General features: G+C 32.6%; 1 protein-coding gene and 1 pseudogene across 1 annotated transcript; both read right to left on the bottom strand.

Moving 5' to 3' along the window:
- Positions 1-3,692: 3,692 nt before the first annotated feature.
- Positions 3,693-6,520, bottom strand: LOC111020467 (tetrahydroberberine oxidase-like). The gene is made up of 2 exons (XM_022297152.2): positions 5,539-6,520; positions 3,693-4,613 (listed from the first exon to the last, which is right to left on the bottom strand). The coding sequence occupies exons 1-2, from the start codon at positions 6,413-6,415 to the stop codon at positions 3,826-3,828; spliced, it is 1,665 nt and encodes a 554-aa protein (XP_022152844.1). The 5' UTR covers positions 6,416-6,520; the 3' UTR covers positions 3,693-3,825.
- A 9,837-nt stretch (positions 6,521-16,357) lies between these two features.
- On the bottom strand, positions 16,358-18,373 carry LOC111020466 (tetrahydroberberine oxidase pseudogene; annotated as a pseudogene).
- Between the last annotated feature and the right edge of the window lie 2,556 nt (positions 18,374-20,929).

The following is a 20,929-nucleotide window of genomic DNA, read 5'->3' as shown; positions in this document are numbered from 1 at the left end:
ATTGCTCTAGCAAAGAATCCAGTGTTCCATGATCGAAGTAAGCACATTGATACAAGATTTCATTTCATCAGGGAATGCATTTCAAGAAAGGAGATTCAGGTTGATTATGTGAAGACTGAAGATCAAATTGCGGATATCTTCACAAAGCCACTCAAAGTTGATGTCTTTAACAAGTTGAAGAATTTACTTGGAGTTACGAGGAAGACATGTTTAAGGGAGGATGTTGAAAATTAAACATGTTAATACATATTCTAGATACATTATGCATGTACATTCCTAAGTACATGCATGATACATGTACATGAACAAGTACATTAATGTATTTTGTTTTTTAAGATGGGTTAATTGTGTGTTCATGTATGTATTGGTTCATAGGATGTTTATGGATCTAGATTCTTTCATGGAGTCCTATTAATAGGATATGATGTTCATTTGTTATATTTCAAGCAAGTGTGTAGAGAAGAAAAATAACAGAGTTTGAGAGAGTTTGTGAACCAAGTGTGTATTTTGTAAGAAATTTTTCAATACAAGAAAAGTTGTTTATTCTCAAACGAGTCTTGTGGATCCTAAATTAGCAAGTGTCCATCACACACTTCCAACATAGGTCGCTTATCCACGATACAATGAGTTGGTGAGAAATGAAGGCTAGAAGCGATATGAACTGCAACTTGATTATCACACAACAAGAGGGCAATAGCAGTAAAGCAACTTGCAAATCATACAAAAGGCCAGTCAACCGTATAATCTCACAAGCAGTCACCTCCAAACCACGATACTCCAATTAGGGTAAAGAACAAGAAACAGTATTTTTTTTTCTTGGATTTTAAGGATACCAATGAGTTTCATAGTAAAACAGAGCATCTAGTTAGGGAACTTTGACGTGTCTAAAACCAGCTTTCCAATCAGAATCGGGAAAGACTCGCATTTTGAAATATTGGACACAACTGCCTGAAATTGCCCAAGTGAGCTTCAAATTGTGACTTACACGATTTGGACATAAACTAACTAAGTTTAGGTTGGGAAATCAAGGTTTTGACAATTTCCCTTTTCACGGTTATATCCAGTAAATGAAAAATAATCACAGACAATAAGAGATTAAAGGGAAAGTAGAAACGGCATAAAAATTTATATTGTCCACCCAACAATGAATATGTCTTCTGCTTAGATGCGGTTCCACTATATGAGATTTGATACCAGCACTCAAATATCCCTCCAGATATTCACCATCTAGAGATCCCAACAAAAGCCCTCTATGTTCTAAGTATTATAACACAATGTACTTTAGGTACATGAATGAAAATTAAAACTCACAAGAATCAGGATCTAATTACTCTGAATACGACGATCTTGATCTACCTCAACGTTGCTGCCAATACCCTGAGCTTCAGCCCCAAAATTGCAACAAAATGCTCTAAAAAATAACTCAATTCAGCTCTAAGAAATCCTAAAACACGAAACTACCACATTTATAACATCGTTACAGCCATGGTGCTATGGAAGGAAAGTCGTACGCGCGCTCCCCATCATGACAGCATCACGACGACCCTACCTCCTCGGCCTCCATGACCTACAGTTCTGCTTCTTCGACTGTTTTCATCACTGCTTCGTCCCGACTAGATCTTGACTCGTTCAAACATCGATTTGGCTCCACCAATCCCAACAGTTTATGTATGGCTTCTTCTAAAATTGCCCTTATGAAACGTGGAGTTCGCTCATTTTGAAGCATTCTCCTCAACCCCACGTGTCATAAGAAGGATGGTTAGTAAGCCGAAAAAGTCAGTCAAAGGTGTTACAAAACATTAGTTGTCCTTAGTTCAAGCTTTTAAGTATTCTTTTTATCAGTTTTTATTTAAGGTTTCACTTAGTTTTCAGCTTAATTATTTTCTTATTTCATACTTTTTAACCAGTTTACTCAAATCAAATTCAGAATTATTTTATTATCTTCATCTCTCGCATCTTCATCTTCTTTGCCATATAAAGATCTTGGAATCGCACATTTTTATATAATTGAATGAGTTCTATTCTCCTAGCTCAAAAGAAAAGGGTAAAGTTAATTCATATTGCAATTCATCGGAGGTTTCATGAGTTAGATTCAAACTCATGACCTTTTGGTCAAAGATAGATACCTTAACCACTTGAACTATGCTCGATTTGGCTTAACAATTTATTGATTAAAACTGAGAGGAAGAATTTAGACAGAAATATTCCGCTTAATTAAGTAACCTAACATATGACCTTTAATCCTTGGTTGCAATTGGTTTTTGTTCAAACTAAGTCTTTTTATTAATAGACATATTAGTAAAGGACTTTAATCTTCAAGATTACTTGGACATAAGTAAGCTTAAGAAGTAGAGTCAGGCTGGATTTCGATTTCTAAGTAATTCCAAACCGAAACTAAAATCATTTCCGTTATTTTTATCCTAAAATCAATTATACTTGCCAAGGTAAGTATAGCTTAGCGGTAATTGACATATATCTCCAATCATGAGGTTGTGAGTTCGATCTCCGACCCCCACATGTTATAAAAAAAAAATTACACTTCACTCATCACCATTAGTTTTAAGAGATACTTACACCAATATAAAGCTAAGGATACATTATGATTAGTAACACAATATATATTATTTAATATTAGACCGAGAAATGGAAATGAGAAAAATAAAACTATTTCTGCAGTTTCCAAAATTTAATTATTTTTTTATAACGTTTCTAGAAGTTTAGAAATGAGAAACGAGATGGGTTACTGATGAACATGAACGAGAAAAGAAAGAAAAAAAAAACAGAAAGCCATATATTCCAAAAATAACCATTTGTGTGCAGTGGGAATCCAGAGCTTTATTTTCGGGCTTATATTTGTACAAGGATAATTTAGATAATGCATTTGATATATACATCACTAATATTAGTTTATAATTTGACGTTAGTTTCTTGAATAGAATTGATTTCTCTGTTTAAACATACCAGAAAGATACGATGAAAAACTTGAAATGATTTTTTAATTTTCTTCGGTAAGAATTATGATTTTGTTTATGTAATTAATTTTTTTAAGTACAATTTACTTAAAATTTAAATTATTTTAATTCACTTTCAATTATATATATCAAGATTTTTTTTTTTTGAAAATATTGCTTTTAATAAAAAGTTACAAGATATAAAAGTCTAAACTATTACTTTAAATGAAGAAAAAAAGATTTATATTCTTATTACGAAAAATAGTTCGTTCTGGGTATAATATAAAACTCACAACTTTCAATTTTTTTAGGTTAAAAATAGATATATAGTAAATAAATAATATTAAAATAACAATTTATTTATTTATTTTGGTAAGAAGTATAAATAGTAAAACACAATATTAACAAATGTGTCATGTCCCAGACTCAAATCGAAGTTATCACATACTTTTCAAGAGAGACGAGGAAGCAAAGCAAGGTAATTAAAGGATTTCTCCGACTAAAAATTATGTGTTCGATCCTCCACTGCTGTCATGGGTCGTACTAAAAATAAAAAAGCACCACCGCCCCAAACACCACATAGTCAAAATTAATTCCTTAACCTTAGTTCCCACCGCCTTCTCCACTGTATGTCTTCTAAAATTGTAATTTTGAATTCTTCTTTATCTAATAAGTTGAATCTATTCACAAGAATCAATACTTTAGACCTTTAAACACAATTTATTAATAAAATATCAAGTGTATTTTGCATCTAATTCAATTATTTTTATTTATTTTTTGAGAGAGTTTTTATTTTATTTTATTTTGTGTATTGAAGATGCAAAAGAAAAACTAAGTGAAATTACATTATTGTCCCAAGGCAATTTATTTTTGTCTAGAGATCAAACACATCCGGGCATAAAGATACCTTTGCTTGGATTCCTCTACGTGCTGCTGGTGGTATGCTTTGCTCATGGAAGAAGAAGTTTAAGGGATCCACCTTAGTCTTCACTTCTACCAACTTTTCAAAATTATTCCCAAAATATTTCAACCCCCAAACGCTTGCTTCCTCATAGCTCGTTGAAATTCCCTCCTCGTTATTTCTTCCGATGTCGAGATCTCTACAATTTGCATACACCGCTCTCGGTGATTTTGACACAAAAGGAGTCATATAATTGTAAAGCTCTCGTGTCCATCCCAAATGTCTTGCATCAGCATCCGGTTGTTCCCATAAAACGTAGTAGAAGATTTTGATGGGATACCCAGCTCGATATGGGGAGGGAGTTTTTGTTTCAGAAATCTCGTTCATTTTCCCTCCGTGAGGGTTCAGTATGAGTTTCACTGTTTCTATTCCTCCAATAATTTTGAACCTTTCCCATATGCCTTCCATGGCAGTTTCTGGGATGGGTTCTGTTGCAAAATCGGACTTCACTTTGTATCGTCTGCTGTTAAGTGGGGGTTTTTTGACCAAAACTTCCGAAAGTTCTCCAGAAACAAACCCACTTGCAATTGATAAAATTGCAGTTGATTCAATCCAACTCGTTTCGATACAATCTTCCTTTTTCAACCCCAATTCAGGGAAGCTCTTCTCCATGATGTAAAGAAGCTCCTCGGCCTTTCCCAGAAACAAGGAGAAGAATAAAGCTCTCATCATTCTTCCGCCTCCTTCGCTTGAATTCCGTGCTGTTAATTACCATGAAAGGTTGTAAATAACCTCAACAATTCTTTTTTATTTTCATTTTCTTTTAAGATACAGCATCAATGTATGATTTTAATGACCTAAAATAAATATGTATTATTAAATATAGAAAAAAAGAAATCAATTGTAAAAAGATAGTATAACCCAAATCCAACTCAAATTCAAATGATAAAAATAATACAAGTAATATACTAAAGGAAAATCATTATTTTCTCCTACTTGCCTCATTCAAAAAATTGACAGCTAGTCATGGTTTTTTCTTCATGCATTCATCTCTCTTAGTGATCAATTTTTTCGGAGCTTGATTCCTACTTCCAGTAGTTTTTTCAGTAATTCATTTGGAAGGGTGATAAATAAAAGATAACTACCTATTGGTAAGCACCTAAATTTTATTATTTTTTAAATATATTATAATTATGCGAGGGAGTAAAATATTTTACTTTCTTAGTATGTCATACGAGCATTATCTCACTCCTGTCCATTTCTAATGTTAAAGAAAGTGTCAAAACGAACATAGTTCAGTTGTAATTGACATACATCTTCGACGAATATGTTGTGAGTTCGATCCCCATCCCACATGGTGTATTAAAAAAAAAAGGCAAGGAAGGAGGGAAAAGTAATGCTACTTTTTACATTAAATGTTATTTTGGATACTATGTAAAGATCTTAAATATTGTGTCACGTTTGAAAATACATTTATTTTAGGACATTAATGGAGCTGACTCGTCAAATTTTTACAAATATTTAGGTGCGCAGCACCTCCGACAACTAAATAAAAATATTTTGCCTTTATATATATATTTATTTCTCCCACCCCCGCCAACTTTGCTTGCTTGTTGTTGTTGTGTAAGACAAAAAACAAAAAAACCAAAAAAAAAAAGAAATGGAATTGAAGTTAAATTAGGATACCTGTCACTGTGACGCTTATGAACAGATTTTCATCTGCCTCTGGTGCAACGTATTGCCATTGATGGACTAACTTGGCCACGCTTTGGTCCCAAGTTTTGTTAATAGCAATGCACGTAACAATGGCAGGAACTGGAACCAACTTTAACTTCCACGCCAAAACGATCCCAAAGCTCCCTCCTCCACCGCCTCTAATGGCCCAAAACAAATCATCCCCCATGGATTTTCTATCGTGAAGCTTTCCATTTGCATCCACAAAGTAAGCATCCACCACATTATCTGCCGCAAGACCATATTTTCTAACCATTGGCCCGAACCCGCCGCCGCTTAAGAACCCACCAACTCCCACATTTGGCACCACCGCACCAGGAAAACCAAGAGTTTTGGTTTTCTCGCCGATTCTGTAATAGAGTTCGCCGATGGTTGCTCCGGATTGAACCCAGGCAGTACTGTCTTTGGTGTCGACGGTAACTGAGTTAAGATTGATCAAATCAATCAACACAAATGGGACACTGGAAACGTAAGAAAGACCCTCGAAGTCGTGGCCGCCGCTGCGTGTTCGGATTTGGAAGCCGTGATTTTTGCAGCAAATAACTGATGCTTGGACGTGGGAGGCTTGTGATGGGGTGATGATGGCGACTGGTTTATGGGTATCGGATCCCCAGAATCTGGGGTTGCGAATGTTGAAATTTAGAATAGAAGAGTAGGAGGGGGAGGATGGGGTGTGAATAAGGATCGAATTTGAGTCATTGGTTGAAGAATGAAGAGAAATACAGTGAAGAAAATCTTCAAGATTATTGCCATCTGATGATGAACTCAATATTGCATATGCCAAAAGAAGAAGAGAGATGAAACTAGAATAGCTCCCAACAAAATTCATTTCTATTCTGCTTGCAGATCTTATGCAAACAAGTGGTTTATTATTTATAGAAAAATTATTTGCATGTTTATTAAATTTTTGACAACAAATATATAGGAGGTTATTCATAAAAAAAGAGAAAATAAAATGAAGAGCTGTGTTAAATTATTAGTTGGGAAGAGATGAGTGTTGTTGAGAAAGGACCTTAGTAAATATTATTCCTTAAATATTGTTGTGTATTTATATGTATGGTAAACTGGATCCAAAAATTTTGTCCTAAGGGCTTGGTATTAATTTATTAATTTATGTGTAACTTCACTAATTCATAAAAGTATGATTTTTAGACAGCAAGGTCTGTTTTTAAATATATTCTACTAACTTTATCTCAAAATTATCATTGTAATAAAAAATTCTAGTTCTAGATCATAAACCAGTATCTACTGCTAATTTTTCTAAATTTTATTTACTTTTCTTCAAAGAAGAAGATGATGGTCTAGTCGATTTTACGTGTCCATTTTGATTTCAAATTAAATCTACATGAACATTAATATAAATAAAATAAAAAGCTAAAACAAAAATTAAAATAATATAACGATAATGATTTCATGTATAAAAGTAGCTGAAACATGATAGTTTTGTATTATATTCCAAGTTTTTACCTACTATTATATTTAAAATAACCTCAAATAGTCACATTTATAATATATATTAGGTAAAGTTTAATGAAAATGTATCTTAACAATTAAAAATTGACGTCAATAATTAGACCAAGTAGACCACAAACAATATTATAATATAGTTATTTAGTCTATGTACTTTGTGGGAGGCTATTTACCACCGGCCACATGTCAACATCATGGTTAATGTTAAACCTACATCTTTCGAATAAGTGCAAGTGTCACTAGCTAGCTCAGCATGTCCGATCGAGCCAATCTACATTTCGTCTGTCGGCTGACTTACACTCTAGGTATGAGCTGACCGTGAAGAACACCTGCAAGCGTGAAGACAATAAGGATGTTCTCCGACAACATGCCGCGTTTCCTAAAATATCGAAGAGCCGTTAGAGTGCTACCAGAAGTTCTGTCGAAGTTCATCTCTATAAATAGAGACCCCCGCCTCCCATGCAAAGATACGCGAGACTATTATCTCTATGAACAATAGATCAGATTATGTACTAACTTGCTCGTCGGAGTGCTAACCCTGTCTTGTAGATACTTCTTCGGACTTCAGTACACTTCATCTGAACTTCGCATATTTCAAACTCGGTCGATTTTACGATCAAACATACTTTAAAAAGATTCTAATATATCCTTCAACTTTCAATATTTCTAACTCTGGTTTTTAACTCAGATCAAAAAATCAATTTACTATTTACACCGCGAAATGAATTATCCTAGCACATAAATGTTAATAGACTGATGAGTTAATGGCATAGATTCTTCGCAACTTATATATATTATCTTCTTTTTCTTTTTTAAAAAAATTACATATTTGTACGGAAAGTTTGAAATTTCTTTTGTTTTTTTAATTGACATAATCTATGATCTTTTCCTTCTTTGAAAATAAAATTAACGATTTCTTTTTTCCATTCAATAAAACTAATGGAAATTTATTAGAAAAAAATTATGGAAAAATCAGGAATCAATAAAAAGTTATACGAATTAATAGAAAAAAATCTAGGAAGTTTCTTGAACTCAATCTCTTGAAGCTACTTTGCATTTTTCCAAGGCCCTAATACCATGGGAAGTTCCTTTTTTTCTTCTTTCTTTTTTATTTTTTAAGTACAATACAATGCTTAAATTATATGGCTTTTGTTGGGTTTGTAAATGGTGCAAACAAAGTCCCACGTTGGTTAGGGAAGAGAATGATCATAGGTATATAAAAGAGACAATTATCTCCATTGGTATGAAGTCTTTTGGGTGAAACCAAAAACAAAGCCGTGAGGGCTATGCCCAAAAAAGAACGCATAACTATGAAAAATTTTATCTATCTTTATTAAAATCTTATGGGTTTCAAAATGATTTATCCTTTCCATATATAATGAACTATTTATAAAACCAAAGTTAATGTCATAAATAATGGCACTAATCATCTTTAATTGTTTCGTTGCCATCAATTTGTTGGGGACAGAAAACAGCATTGCTTCATGGAAAATAGAAGAAAGTAGGTAGATGACATGGAGGAGCAACTGACCTTCACACCTCCACCCTTAAACTGACAGCTGTGTGATCATTTTAGGGACGTATTAGAAAATTTTTAAAGATGCAATCTTATCAAACGAGAAGATTAAAAATATTTTATCTAACTCCATAGTTCATCAATTGAAAACTTTAATGTTTATTGTTTAATTAAATAAGGGTACTTTAACAAGCAAGTTAATGATGGAAGTATAACTCATATTTTATAATCACGACCATAATTTTCATAATGATGAAGATGATGAAAGTAATACTTTCATTTGGTTTTCCTTTTTTTTTCCCTTTCATCTGGTTTTTTTCCCTTATTGATTGATAAAGGATGGGTGATGTGTACATATCTATAACAATTTTTAAAAAATAAATAATTATGTAGAATTATTTTTTTGTACAACGACATCGTGGAGTGGAAATTGGAACATACAACCTGGATAGATACCTCTTAACAAGTTGAAATAGATCCAAGTTACCACTCCAATAAAATGTGATTCATTCAAAGATATTAGTTCCAAGTTACCAATTCAATAAAATGTTATTCATTATTCAAGATATTAGTTGCAAATTAATTTGTTTAGTTAATGTGCAATTACACTAATTAATGATAATAAATAAAAGTTTAAATTGTCTTTTTATTAGAAGTTGAAATGTTCTCAAGCTTTGTTTGGGATTGTTGTGGTTGTTATAAAACCAATTGTTGTAAATTGTAAAACTGTAATTAAAGTACATTAATGGTTTTCTGGATTGCCACGGTTGTTTTGTGGGGAATTTATGATACCCGGGCATCTCAAGATGTCCAGGTATCCTAGGATGCCCGTACGGGAGGTAAAACTGTAATTAAAGTACATTAATGGGCATCTGGATTCCCACGGTTGTTTTGCGGGGAATTTATGATACCCGGGCATCTCAAGATGTCCAGGTATCCTAGGATGCCCGTACGGTAGGCATCTAACGAGTTTTTTATGCCCTTTTGAAACGTGGGTATCCAAGATTCCCGTGTTGAGGGCATCCGCTTTTCACACTTTTGCTCTTCATTTTTTTCCATATATTTTCTTTCCTCAATTTTTTTATTTTTCCCCAATTTTTTTTATTTTTATTTTTAAATTTATAATTTAAATAAATTAATGAACTCATGGTCTAATAAGCAATTTTATGCAATTAAGTATATTTGTACATTACATTTACATATAAAATAAACTGCAATTAAATTATACAATATCTGGATTTATTTTTAATATTTCGAAGGGATTATATTATTAATAATATTTATTATCATAAATATATATTTTAAAGCAACAATTTTTTTTAAAAACCTCTTAAAAAAATATAATATATATGATGGTAAGATAAATAAATTTTACTGAAGATAATACCAATTATATGATTGTCTTTTTGGAAAAATATTCAAGTTGAAAATGAAATATATATTGAATTAATAGGAATTAATTTGTTCTACAAAACAACATATAAAAAACAAAATATTAAATTAATTCAAATAAATCTATTATATTAAATAAATTTATAAATTATATGAGTATTCGTGAGGGCATTTTTGGAACATCGTATAAATTTAACACATTCTCAAGAACAAATCTTGTAAAACAAACGTGACTATCCAAATATTGTCGGACATCATTGATAAATTTTCGTACGAAACAAACATGACTATTTGAAGATGCCGGACATCTAAAATTTCAGGCATTTGAAATTTCAGGCATCGATAGATACCGGACATCTACGTTCTTGAAAAGCAAACGGCCCCTAATGTTAATTTTAATTTTAAACATGAAAATACAGTATTTGGTAAATTAATACCAACTTGTTTCAATTTAACAATAATGAGCAAAGTATTTCGAAATAATAATAATAATGAGCAAAGTGGACGTCTTATTATAATTATGTATTTTTTTTATAATTTTCAATTTTTCAATAGAATTATTTAAAATTTTATATCTCAATTTCATTTTTAAGTTTTATTTACTCTGAATTATTTGTAAAACTATTATGAGAAATAATTGTCACAAGAAAGTGTATAGAAAATGTATTCTAGTATTGAAAACCTAAGTACAACACGGTTGGTTTATGCTCTAATTAAAAGTTTTGAAATTTCAAAATAGGGTTCTAGAAACGAAAGATCATATGAGAAAAACAGGGGCCGAGAAGATGTGTGGCTGTGTGATAAGAAAGATAGGCAGGACACATGAATGAATAGTATGTTTGGGATGGTTTTGTGTAAAAGTACTTTTATTCAAAGCACTTTTTCTTTACATAACTCTCGAATAATTACTAATTTGGAGTGTGTTTAGCATAGATTCCTAAATTTTTTTAGATTGCTATTTTTTCAAGAGAAAAGGGATCATATTTAAAGAAAAAAATTGTTATAATTGTAAAAGAAAACAACAGATACGAACTCACCAAGCAATAATAGTCACATCAACAGTACCACCGTAATTTCTAGGTCAATAATTAGGCAATATTTATTCCACCATTAGTAGGCCAATTTTATTGGATCTCAACTGAAGATATGACCACACAAGCTGGAGAATAATCTCCTCAAATCAGCCTTCAGGCCAACTATTGCCTAGCCAAACTTTCCTTATTATATGAAATCCTTTCCTTTATTTTACCATTGCTATTATTTTCTTGATGAGAAAATCATGAAGGTCAATATGTGAAATTACATTATTTTATTCTCTTTGGTTTCTATTTAACAACTGTATTGGTTTAGTTTCTGTACACAAGAAATTAAATCAATTAAATTATAGTATAATTGTACAGTTCTTTCTTCTTGTGCATTTCATGCTAAATATTTTATGGCATCAAAGCATTATACATGAAAAGAGAACTCGATTGTGCTTCAATTGACCTTCATTCTAAACTTCTTGGCCTCATCTATCACACACATTCTTCCTCTCTGCTTTCATTTTTTTCTCATGGCAGAAAAATAAATCTCATTGGCTATACAATCATTCCATCAATGTGCAAGTCTCATCTCTATCAAGTTAAATTTCTCAAATTATCTATTGTGGAAGTCACAGGTGTTGCCACTCATACGAACGCTTGGCCTAGAGCATCACCTTATCAAAAAGGCTCCCACAGTAGATTTAATCAAAGACAAGAATGACAATGCTGTGACCAACCCCTCAACTCAACATAGGGACCAACAATGACAGCCTCTTAACATATTGGCTACATCTTGGCTACTAAGAATCATTGCTGAAGATGTGTTAGCATTGATTGAAGGTACCAAAACTCAAAAAAGGTATTTTCTTATAGATCAACTATTAACTCTAAAGAGAATGAAATATACATTAACGGAGTCTTTCCCACTTTGAAAAATGAACCTTGTCTCTTGATGAGTATATCGGGAAATTTAAGAGTCTATGTGATAAGCTTGCTGCTATGAAAAGGAATTTAGAAGATGCGTCAAAAGTCTTTCACTTAGCTAGAGGATTGGAGAGCAAATATAAGGATTTTAGGACAGCTGTGTTGTTAAAACTCCATATCCTTCTTACAATTAATTTGTTATTGCCTTAGAAATACATGATCAACTTATTTCTATTGAAGAGGAAGAAGAAAAGGCTAGTCAAATTCAAGTTAATCAAGCTTTCTACTCAAACTGAGGAAGAAGAAATAAGGGGAAAGGACCACCATTCTCCTCTCGAGGAAGAGGATTCCATCGTAGTAGGCAACCAAAGGATCACAACAATTTTCAACTAGGTACTCACTCTCCTTTGAAAAACAATATCTCGTCAGTAACATGATAGATTTCAAGCAAGACAGAGGAATAATATGCCAAATATGTCGTAAAAATTACCACAAAACTGTTAAATGTTTGAATCGCTTCGATCATGCTTAGCAATCTGAGGATATCCCAAAAGCACTTGCTGCACTCACGTTAAATAAAGTTGAGGATAACAAGATCTATGCTGATTCTGGAGCAACGTCACACATAGTGAATGATCCAGGTAAAATACAATTTGCTCGTTCCTTTTATGGTCCTAACAAACTATTTGTTGGTGATGGCATAGGTTTGAATATCACACACAGGTCAAACTTTATTTAAAACTCCAAAGGTCAGCTAGTTCTTAAAAATGTACTCATTGTGCTTGAAATAAGAAAGAACCTCTTATCTATCAGCAAAGATAATAAGTGTTCAATTACCTTCTTTGCTAATAAATTTCGTATTAAGGACCAACAAAGACAAGTGCTTGCTGAAGGCTACAAAAAAAAAGGGCTATATCATTTGAGAGAATTACAGACCAAGCATAAACATAATCTAGTTGCCTACCTTCCTTCATCTACTGATTTTTTAAAATCTTATATAGTTTCTTACAACAATGCACCAATTAATTGATTCTGTTAAAACTGCTTTGATTGCTAATAAAGCTTCAAGTTCTTGTTCTATTCGACATAAATGATTAGGTCATTTAAATGATAATTTCTTAAAATTTCATTAATGTGACAAGTTGGAAAAAGGAACAACAAGTATGTACTAGTTGTCATCGGGGAAAAAATTTTAAGCTTCCTTTTAAATCTACTGAAAATCGTTGTTTGAAACGTAGAGATAAAATACATTGTGATATTTGGAGACCCGCTCCTGTAGCTTCTTGTCAGTTTCATTGATGATTATTCAGGATTTGTGTGGCTTTATCCCTTGAGAAAGAAGTCTGATTTCGTTACTTGTTTTGTTAAATTTAACTCTTTAGTAGAAAATCAATTTAAAGGAAAAATAATAATATAGGTTTTTCAAAGTGACGGTGGTGGAGAATTTCAATCTATCCTTTAAAAATATCTTGCAACAAAATGGGATCCATCAACCATACTCTTGCCCTTACACTCCTCAACATAATGGAGTACTAGAAAGAAAATATAGACACATTGTGGAAATAGGTCTATCTCTTATTTTTCAAGCTCATATGTCTTTAAAGTATTGAGTTGATTCCTTTCTAACTGCAGTTTACCTCATAAATTGTATGCCTACACAGAATTCTCCTTTCCAAAAATTATATTGTAAAAAACCTAACTATGACAATATAAGAATTGTTGGATGTAGTTGGGCTTTTCCATATCTAAGAGATAATCCTTACAAAAACAAATTTTCGAAACAAACATATCCTTGCATCTTTGTTGGATAATATAGCATGGAACACAAATGATATAGGTGTCTTGATCCGGTGAACAATAGAATGTATATTTCAAGGCATGTTGTGTTTGATGAAAGAATGTTTTCCTTTCAATAACAAAACTCCTAATAACACCAATAGGAGTGTTTTCCCTCTTTTTGTTACTGATTTTGCAGGTACATTAGACAAAAGTGAGGTATCAACACAAAAAGAAATAAATAATGTGTCGGCCAACAATGTCATAATTAATATATCTCTTGAAGAACTTGAAACTCCCAACCCAGTTACTGATCCAAGAAGCAAAGACACGATTGAAACACATAAAGACAATTCAAATACAACGAATGAGGATCATCCCTATCCTATATATAGGGCAAACTTCAAAAGTCCATTTATGGTTTAAAACAAGTACCAAGAGCTTGGTTTGATAGGATTTCTAATTTTTTTTTTCTCCATATTGGGTTTACATGTACTAGATTTGATCCTTCTCTATTTATCCTTAAAATTGACTCATTATTAATGCTCACACTAATATATGTAGATGACATCATTCTTACATGAAATAGTACAAATAGTACAGCTCCTATCCAACAACTTATACAAACTTTAGGGTCAGAATTTGCATTGAAAGATTGGAGTCTTGCACTACTTTTTTGGGATTAACGTAAAGAAATATCCTTTTCTCTTTAGGACATCCTCTTGTTTTCATATAGTTGAGCGTTATGGAACTTTTTCCTTAGTTCTGTTGGGCTATGGCATTCTATACCGAAATAAAGATGACAATCGAACTGAGCTGATAAGTTGCTCGACCTCGACCTAACACCAAGGTGCAAAGCCTAAGTGCTAGGGCGCTCGAGACATGGTCTTGGTCGAGCCGACCAACATCAAGTTGGTTGGGTTTTTGGCTAGCCAAGCCAACCAGCCAGCCAAGGCTGATCAACATCCACATTAGCCCAGTCGACCAGCTGACCAAGGTTGATGGGTTACAAGGCCTGGCCGAGCTAACGAAAGTTGGTCCGCTGCAAGATATAGCCAAGCCGACTAGCCGATTTACTATTTGGCCTAGCCTTTGGTTTTTAGGCCAGACCTTTTTATTCGATCTAAGCCATTGAGTTCTCGAATGCCAATTTGATGTCTTGGCTTGGTTCGTCAGGGTTTAATCGTTCTTAGTCTTGCTTTACTCCACCCATAACAGTGGCCCCCACTCTCAATGTAGAAGTTTATATGAAACGTCGAACTTATGCATTATTGAGAGTATTCTTTCATGAATTGTCTTGAAAAATGTGTTACTTGCTGATTGACTATTTTTGGTTCGTCATTGTTGGTTCGTTATTCGTTGTTGGCCATTTTTGATAGACCATTTTTTTCGTCTGCCATTCTTAGTTTGTTATCACTTGTTGATCATTGATCAAGTCTATTGGATTTGTTAACTCGCTCAATTTTTTGCCTGCATTCAATTTTAAAACCCTTGATGTTCGTTAATGAACTTGGTGGGCTACAATTAAGTCTATTGGACTCATTACTTGCTCTGCATTTTTTGCGCAATTAAGCCTTGGGAGTTCCTTAATTGGCCTAATATTAAGTAGTTGTGACTAAGTCGTCTTTAGTTTATTAGTTACTTGGAGTTAATTAGTTGGAATTTCTTGTGGTGTTATTACTTACCTGGCCCTGGCCCCACTTGAGGTGGTTTTCTTTCAGGAGTCAAAGAAAAATAGACTCAAGTAATAAAGAAAAGAATAACAGAAGAAATTTATTCAAATTACAAGGAAACAAATGAAAAATAGCGTCTACATAACATAATATAAATGTGATGCCTAAAAAAATTATGTGTAGCAAGACGATAAAATAACATCCTCAAATTTAAACATCAGTCCTAGCTTTGTCGTTAAAAATCCTAACCAATCTCTTCTATTTGTAGGTTGTTTTACTTCCCTGATTCACCTCTTATAGGTCCTCCAAATATCATTTTGATTTTCCTACGAGGGATTTGTTACCTCTTTGTTCCCCTTCCACGAATTCTTTAAGGTAACCTTTTTGTATCAGGTTTTCCATCTTCTGTGAGGTCAATCGAATGACCGTGATCTCGATGAAAGAGGAGTACCTGTCTCAACTTTGTCTATGGAAATGCAGCCTTCATCTTTTTAGGCCATCTTATTAGATGTTTGTCTAATAAAATTTCGGGCCATTTCTTTATTAAAAAGCACCATAATTTGTCAAAAAATAACTAAAAAAATGTAATAACTCCCAATTTTCTACACAGGGAACTTCTTATTTTATAAATAGATAGTTGCTAAACTTGAAATTCCCACGTAGAGGGAAGCATCCAAGTGAGCCGTCAAGTGGTTGTAGTTATATAACAGGCCAGTGTCATTCATTCCAAAATCACGGAGCCGTGCATTGTCGGTGAGTACATATTCGCATTTCACTAGAATGTGATATTTGTAAATTATGGGCAACAATCGGAAGACATGTATTTGACATCGACGTGTTCACGACTATTGTCGATAAAGGGAAAAGCGATTTTTACAAGATATCTCAACTAAGTCGACACGTTTGACATCTTGATTAAAATGTGTTATTATTGTCCCAAAGCGCAAAAAAAAAAAAAAAAAAAAAAGGAAAAAAAGACACTCCTTGATTTTTTTCTAGAGATAAGACACATCCGGGCATGAAGAGATCTTTGTTTGGATTCTTCCACCTGATACGGGTGGTATGCTCTGTTGGTGTCGGAGGAAGTTTAAGGGATCCACTTTTAGTCTTCACTTCCACCAACCTTTTAAAATTATTTCCAAAATATTTCAACCCCCAAACGCTTGCTTCCTCATAGCTTGTTCGAATCCCATCCTCGTTGTTTCTCCCGATGTCGAGATCTCTGCAATTTGTATATACAGCTCTCAGTGATTTTGACACAAAAGGAGTCATGTAACTATAAAGCTCTCGGGACCATTCCAAGTGCCTTGCATCGGCATCCGGTTGTTCCCATGCAACGTAGTAGAAGATTTTGATGGGATATCCAGCTCGATGAGGGGAGGGAGTTTCTGTTTCTGAAATCTCGTTCAGTTTTCCCCCATATGGGTTCAAAATGAGTTGTACTGTTCCTATTCCTCCAGTACTTTTGAACCTTTCCCATATTCCTTCCATGGCAGTTTCTGAGATGGGTTCTGTTGCAAAATCAGACTTCGCTTTATATCTTCTGTTGTTAAGTGGGAATTTTTCAACTAAAACTTCCAAATGTTCTCCAGAAACAAACCCACTTGCAATTGGCAAAATCGCAGTTGATTCAATCCAACTCGTTTCGATACAATCTTCCTTTTTTAATCTCAACTCTGGGAAGCTCTTCTCCATGATGGAAATAAGCTCCTCGGTCTTTCCAAGAAATAAGGAGAAGAATAAAGCTCTCATCATTCTACCGCCTCCTTCGCTTGAATTCCATGCTGTTAACATCAAATGTTGCTAAGTAACCATAACACTTTTCTATTTTTTTTTTTTCAGATACAGCATAAATGGGTGATTGAGATATTTCATAAATATAAAGTAAATATGTATTTTTAAATATAGAAAAAAATTAAAATAGTAAAAAATAGTATCGCTAAAATTTAAATGATAATTAAAACTAAGAAAAATCACTTCTGCCATACCACAATTTAAAAAATTGACATCTGTTTATTATATTTTCCTTTCTGTCTTCCATTCTTTTATTCAGTTGTCGAAAATTGAACTGCTATAGGCAAAAGATGGATGCTATCATCACTTGTTAAAAAAAGATTGGAAGTTAAATTTTCAGACCTGTAACTATGACACTGATGAACAGATTTTCATCTGCCTCTGGTGCAACATATTGCCATCGATGGACTAACTTGGCCACGTTTTGGTCCCAAGTTTTGCTAATAGCAAATGACGTAACAATAAGAGGAACTGGAACCAACTTTAACTTCCAAGCCAAAACGATCCCAAAAGCTCCCTCCTCCACCACCTCTAATCGCCGAAAACAAATCCTCCCCCATTGATTTTCTGTCATGAAGCTTCCCATTTGCATCCACAAGGTAAGCATCCACCACATTATCCGCCGCAAGACCATACTTTCTAACCATCGCCCCGATCCCGCCGCCGCTTAAGAACCCATCAACTCCCACGTTTGGCACCACCGCACCAGGAAAACCAAGAGTTTTGGTTTTCTCGCCAATTCTGTAATAGAGTTCGCCGATGGTTGCCCCGGATTGAACCTATGTAGTACTGTTTTCGGTGTCGACGGTAACTGAATTAAGATTGATCAAATCAACTAACACAAATGGGACGTTGGAAACATAAGAAAGACCTTCGGAGTCGTGGCCTCCGCTGCGGGTTCGGATTTGGAGGTCGTGATTTCTGCAGCAAATGACTGATGCTTGGACGTGGGAGGCTTTTGATGGGGTGATGATGGCGACTGGTTTTGGGGTATCGAATCCTGAGAATCTGAGGTTTCCAATATTGAAATTTAGAATAGAAGAGTAGGAGGGAGAGGATGGGGTGTGAATAAGGATTGGATTTGAGTCATTGGTTGAAGAATGAAGAGAAATACAGTGAAGAAAATCTTCAAGATTATTGCCATCTGACGATGAACCCAATATTGCAAATGCCAAAAGAAGAGAGATGAAACTAAAATATCTCCCAACAAAATTCATTTCTATTCTGCTTGCAGATTCTTATGTAAACAAGTGGTTTGATTATTTATTGAAACATAATTTACATGTTTATTAAATGTTTGACAAATATAAGGAGGATGACACTAAAGAAGGCACCTAAATATTATTCCCAAGTATTGTTCTTATTTATGTATAGTGCACTCTAAAACTACATCGCAATTTAGTCTCTTTTCTTCCTTAAGGAAAAAAAAAAAAAACCATAGTCTCTCGTAAAAGAGAAATTTGAAACTTTATTTCGAGCCAACATGATCTCATGCTTATTGCGAATAGGGGTGTTAGATGGTTTGAGTTGGGTTGGTATGGCTCGAGGTATTTTTTTAGACTCAATCTAATGGTTCGTATTGTAAATATATTCAACCCAAACACACTCTTAATAAATAATAAATTCATCACAACCCAATCGTGAAATTAATATTTGAGTTGTATAAAAAAATAATAATAATGATAATATATTGTCTAATATCGAAACAAGATATATACTTAAAGTCTGAAATTTATTTATACCGTGAACAAGTAGATATTTAAAAAAAAAAAGATATTGTTTAAAAAAGTTGGTGTAGGATAAATAATCCATAACAAATCATTGAATGAAATAAAACTAAAATAAATGAAACTATATATAGTTTTTATGGTGAATAGAGAAAATAAATTTTAAAATTAATAAAAAGTTTGCTTTTATTCAGTTTAACTCAAATTTGATTCAGGTGAATTCTTGAATTTAACTCAACTCGGTAAAATTTGTATGGTTAACCATACAGATTAGGTTGGATTAATTGGATTTCTCGAGTCATTGAATTTTTTTAACACCCTTAATTGGGAGGTATAACTACGCTGCAATATTAAATAATTCTCCTTCAAAACCCTCTCCCCCACTGCTATAAAGTTTCGTAAGTCAATCTAGCATAGCCCTCTTAAAGGTTGAAGTTTTGATGTCTACCCCAATATTTACTTAACTGAAATTAACAACTTTATTTCCTCAAATTTATATATATTTATTTCTAAAATATATTGAAATACATCTCATTGTAATGGATGTCTAATATAATACCGTACGATATATATTCTTGGGACAGTTACAAATATGGCAAAAAAATTTAAGAAAATAACAAATTTAGCATCTATATTTTAGATTTGCAAATATAGCAAAATTTTTATAAAAAACGAGGGTCCAATAATAAAATGTCAAATTTACCATCGTATCATTGATAACCATTGATATAGCACTTTTATATATATATATATATATATATATATATCTGATATATGCTTGATATACATCTGATCTACTATTGATATACAATTGATATATCATTAATATAACTATGATATCTACTAATATAACTTCTTATATGATTATATTATTTACTATTTATTGATTTACCACTAATATATGTGTAATATATTATTGATATGTCTTTGATATACCACTGATATAATATTGATATACAACTTATTTACTTCTGATATATCTATGATATCTACCCTATAACTTCTAATATGGTTTACCACTGATATACATATGATATAACTATGATTTTTATTGATATAAGTTCTTATATGATTATATAATTTACCATTGATTTTACCATGCTAATATAACACTTATATATATATCTGTAATATATACTTCATATGTCTTTAATTTACCACTGATACAACTATGATATCTACTAATATAACTTCTCATATGATTATATGATTTACCACTAATATAACTTTGATGCATCTGTGATATATATTTAATATGCCTCTAATTTACCATTGATATAACCATGATATTTACTGATATCTAACATTGATGTATCTGTGATCTACTAATATCTTCTGATGTATATCAGATATCAGTTACAAATATATTTAGTATGTCACTGATATACATCAAATGTACATTAGAGATACATCAGATATATATCAGATAAGATATACATAGGTACATCATTACAAATATATTTAGTATATCATAAATTAGAGATACATCATATGTATATTAGATTTATAATATGTACATACATCTAATGTATATCAGAGGTACATTGGATGTACATCAGATGTAGATCAAAAGTATATCAGAGATATATCGGACGTATATCAGATATATATCTATCGAGCGTATATCAGATATACATCCATCGGAAGTATATAATATATATATATACATCATGTATATCAGATATCATAAGGGTAAAACTGGAATAATAAAATTTTTGAAAATAAAAATTCAAATATTTTGCCATATTTGCAAAATACAAAAGAGGTTGACATTTTTGTATATATAGATAAAAGTTTAGCTACCCAATACAATTTCCCTTATTTTATTGGCATAAATTAAAGGAAAATTAGAGTGGGGATAAAAAATCTCTTATGTATTTCAAAATATGTCACCTGATTTTTAAAACTTTCAAATATAACACAAATTTTCACTTATATTAGTATATTAGATACTCATATCAATTTCCCAATATATAACAAATTCATTCTGAAACCTAGAATATAATTGACAGCTCGCAACACCAATTCGGTCCCTCTATGAGTCTT

This window comes from Momordica charantia (genome assembly GCF_013281855.1).
Source record: "Momordica charantia cultivar OHB3-1 chromosome 3 unlocalized genomic scaffold, Mcharantia_2.0 BLBB01000003.1, whole genome shotgun sequence".
Lineage (NCBI taxonomy): Eukaryota > Viridiplantae > Streptophyta > Magnoliopsida > Cucurbitales > Cucurbitaceae > Momordica > Momordica charantia.
This window is presented reverse-complemented; position numbering and strand designations above follow the sequence as displayed.